Consider the following 3394-nt stretch of genomic DNA (forward strand, 5'->3'; position numbering starts at 1 on the left):
GCTGAACAGCACATGCGCGTACCACAGCAGCTGCGGCGCGCGACAGTCACCCCCTGCTTTCAACCAGATGTACACGTGTCACTGAAGACAATAGCCACGCATATAACATGCGTTTCACGCCCCGATATCCGGGAAACAGCGCCAGTGACAGCAGCGATGATCTGATTATGCTGGGCTGAATCGCTAGGAGTATCTTGGGCCCGTAAAGAGTCATCTGCAAGCTGTGGTCAGTTGATGTGGTGGAGCGCCCCGCTGGAGCGGCGCTTTTGAAACCCGCACGGCTCCCTGCCGCCGACAGCACAACCGAACGCCGAATTGGGCGGCTTGCAAGCTCAAAGCGACCGCGGCTCAACAGGCCGCCCCTCGGCGCTGATGAGCCGGCTGTTTCGCTCGACGGGGCAGGCGGCGTCGGCGGCGACGCAGGCGCGCGTCGTGCTGAAAGCTGTCACGTACAACATATTGGCTGACAAGTGGTCGGGGTGAGCCCTCCACCGCGTCGGCGCTGCACTGCGCAGCCGCATGCGCCCACAGCCAGCCGGCGCATGCCGCCCTCTGCCCGCGCTGCATCCATGCGGCCCAAGCTGCGCGCTGCATGTTTCCTCGACCGCCCTTGCATGCCGGCCCCGCTTTGCACCTTGTCTCTTCAGGGCGAACAGGTATTGCCCGGCTGAGCATCTGGCCTGGTCAAGCAGGTGGCCGCGCCTGCAGGCTGAGCTGGCGGGTTACGATGCTGACATCATGTTCTTGCAGGTGACGCGCTGGTGACGTGTCAGGCGACAGGTTTTGCTGCTGCATCAGGCAACAAGCAGGCGCTATCAACTAGCGCGCACGCCCTCAGCTGCGCGCACGCCTCGAAACTGGTCGCCAATTGCGCGGCACCGCCTTTCGCAATTTGCAGGAGGTGGAGGCGCCCGTGTTTCAGCAGCAGCTGAGCCCCTGGCTGGCGCCCAGCTACAATGGCATCTTCAAACCCAGGAGGTGCGGGGCCCAGAGCTGGAGGGCGCTTCAAACGGGTGCACGGGCGCAGGCCGCCGCTGCTTCATCCCGGCCGCCACAACAGCCTGAACCCAGCCGCCTGCGTTCTAGAGCACCTGCCCCAACCTGACACGGCGTCGCTTGGCTTCTGCTGCTGCCGTCAGACACGCGCCCAGCACTGAGCCCTGCTCAAAGTCTCCCGAAACGATTTTCAATGGCACCACATGCAGGTCACCGCCGGGCGACTTTGGCCCCCAGGAGGGCGTCTCGCTGCACTGGAGGCGGTCGACCTTTGAGCTTCTGGATTCGTGCGCTTTTCGCTTCGCCGACGTGGCCGCGACGCTTCTGCCGCGCGCCGTGAGGGACGACGCCGCGGCGCAGCCGCTGATGCGCGTGCTGATGCGGCGGGAGGAGGGCGCCGCGGCCGCGCTGCTGCAGCACCGCGCAAGCGGGCGGCGGGTGCTGGCGGCGAGCACGCACCTGTTTTGGGACCCACAATTCCCTGACGTCAAGGTGCGGGGACTCGCGTTACAATTTTTTGAAAAGGGACAGCTTGGTTTATGTCATCCATTAGGGCCAGGAGCGTGCGTGTCGGAGGGGTCCAGTTGCGTGGCTATGTCTGTCAGCCCTCCCGCGCCTAATTCACTGTAGTGATATCCAGTGCTGTGGATCATCTCCTCCCCCGCCCTCTTCATGGCAATCCCTTTGTGTCTATACAGTTGGTGCAGGCGGCGGCGCTGTGCCGCGGCATCGCCGACTTCCTGGAGACACGGCTGGGCCCAGGCGCGGCGGCTGCGGTGCCGGTGCTGATCGGCGGCGAGTGAGTCGCCTCCCGGCTCATCAGCACGCGCGAGTGCCTCGCCATCGCGCGTGTCTGCATCGCTCACCATTTACAAAGGGGCGCTAAGCATGCGTGCAGCACGTCGCCACAGGGACCGTTGGTCACCACCGCCTGCCATCCCCAAAGGCACCCTCCCTCCAAGCACTGCTCTTGAACCCCCCCATGAAACCCAATCGCGTCCCGGCAGCTTCAACAGCCTGCCAGGAGTATGGGCGAGCGACCCCTTCAACACGGTGCGGCGCCTTGGCCTTGACAAAGCAGGACAGCCCCAAGCTATCCTGGCCCACTTTTTCTCAACTTCGCCCTTGGCACCTCACTTGCGGTTGCAATCATCTGCAGCTGAGATGGCACTCCCCATCAACACAAGCAATTCGCCGCCCTGCTCGACGGTCTGAGGCCCTGCGACCAACCTTGCACCCAACCGCCCTGCCCCCAGGTGCCCCCGGGTCAGTGCCTCGTCAGCGCAGTTTACGAGTTGTTAGTCACCGGCCGCGTCGGCCCCACACACCCGGACCATCCCAGCCAGCGCTCATGCGCCCGAGTCGCCAGGGCCGGCCAGCAGCAGCAACAAGCTTTGGCTGCCGAACAGTTGGCAGCGGTGGGCGGCGGCCTGCGGCGAGGCCCGAGCCCACAGCGCGGGCACCAGCGCGCGGGCAGCCCCGGCAGGTGTCCCCTGGACCGCCTCAGCTTCAACACGAGCGGGCTGCAGCTCAACAGCATGCATGTGCAGGCGCTCGGCAGGTGCGTCAGAGGCGCACCTCTGAACAAGCGTCTCCCTCTCCCGCGCCCCTCTCAGCGTCCTGTCTTGTCGAGTTTGCCAGCACCGCAACAGCCAGCCGCCTCTTTTGGATCCCGGCCCTCCACTCGTGCCTACGCCTGCCCCCTCCACGTCTTTGATGCACCCCCACGCACCCCGCGCACCCCAGAGAGCCGCCCCTGACCACGCGCACCGCCACCTTTGATGGCACCCTGGACTACCTCTTCCTCTCCGCCGGGCACTGGCAAGTCCTGTCCACCCTCGACATGCCGTTCCCCAGCCAGCAGCAGCAGGGGCAGGGGCAGCATGGGCAGCGGCCGGGCGGCGGCGGGCTCACCGGAGCGCACGCGGTCCCGCCCGGCAGCGTGTCGCAGGCGGCGTTTCCGCCGGCGCCCAACGCGGTGTGGGCGAGCGATCATGTGGCTGTTGGCGCTGAGTTGGAGCTGCTGGGCGGCGAGGCTTGAGGGGGGCCGCCTCTGAATGAGAGCTGAGTTTGCAGATCGGCATATTGAGAGACCCCGCCATTTGTGAGATCGCATCCAGGATCTATGGCCCTGCTGTGTGGTGTTATCTTGCAGAGGCTGCAGAGGCTGCAGAGGCTGCAGAGGCTGTGGCTTTTTTCTGTGTGGTGTGTGTGTGTGTGTGTGTGTGTTGGATGGGTGGGTGCGTGAGTGTGTGTATGGGCGTATTATGATGGTTCGCATCGCCCTGTCTACGAAGAGCAACAAGCTGACTATATGTGTGTTTTGTAGCACAATTTGGTGGGTCCAACGTCGCTCTGTACCATCCAGCATCTACACAGGGTTGACGAGGCATGCGCC

At 64.6% G+C, this 3394-nt stretch overlaps 1 protein-coding gene across 1 annotated transcript; it reads left to right on the forward strand.

Moving 5' to 3' along the window:
* Positions 1 to 372: 372 nt before the first annotated feature.
* MNEG_5834 (CCR4-NOT transcription complex subunit6) lies at positions 373 to 3037 on the forward strand (the record flags this gene model as incomplete). Its single annotated transcript, XM_014045690.1, has 8 exons — positions 373 to 479; positions 693 to 750; positions 899 to 978; positions 1206 to 1488; positions 1695 to 1795; positions 2004 to 2049; positions 2253 to 2557; positions 2743 to 3037. The coding sequence occupies 8 exons, from the start codon at positions 373 to 375 to the stop codon at positions 3035 to 3037; spliced, it is 1275 nt and encodes a 424-aa protein (XP_013901144.1).
* Positions 3038 to 3394: the final 357 nt, after the last annotated feature.

This window comes from Monoraphidium neglectum, assembly GCF_000611645.1.
Source record: "Monoraphidium neglectum strain SAG 48.87 unplaced genomic scaffold scaffold00897, whole genome shotgun sequence".
Lineage (NCBI taxonomy): Eukaryota > Viridiplantae > Chlorophyta > Chlorophyceae > Sphaeropleales > Selenastraceae > Monoraphidium > Monoraphidium neglectum.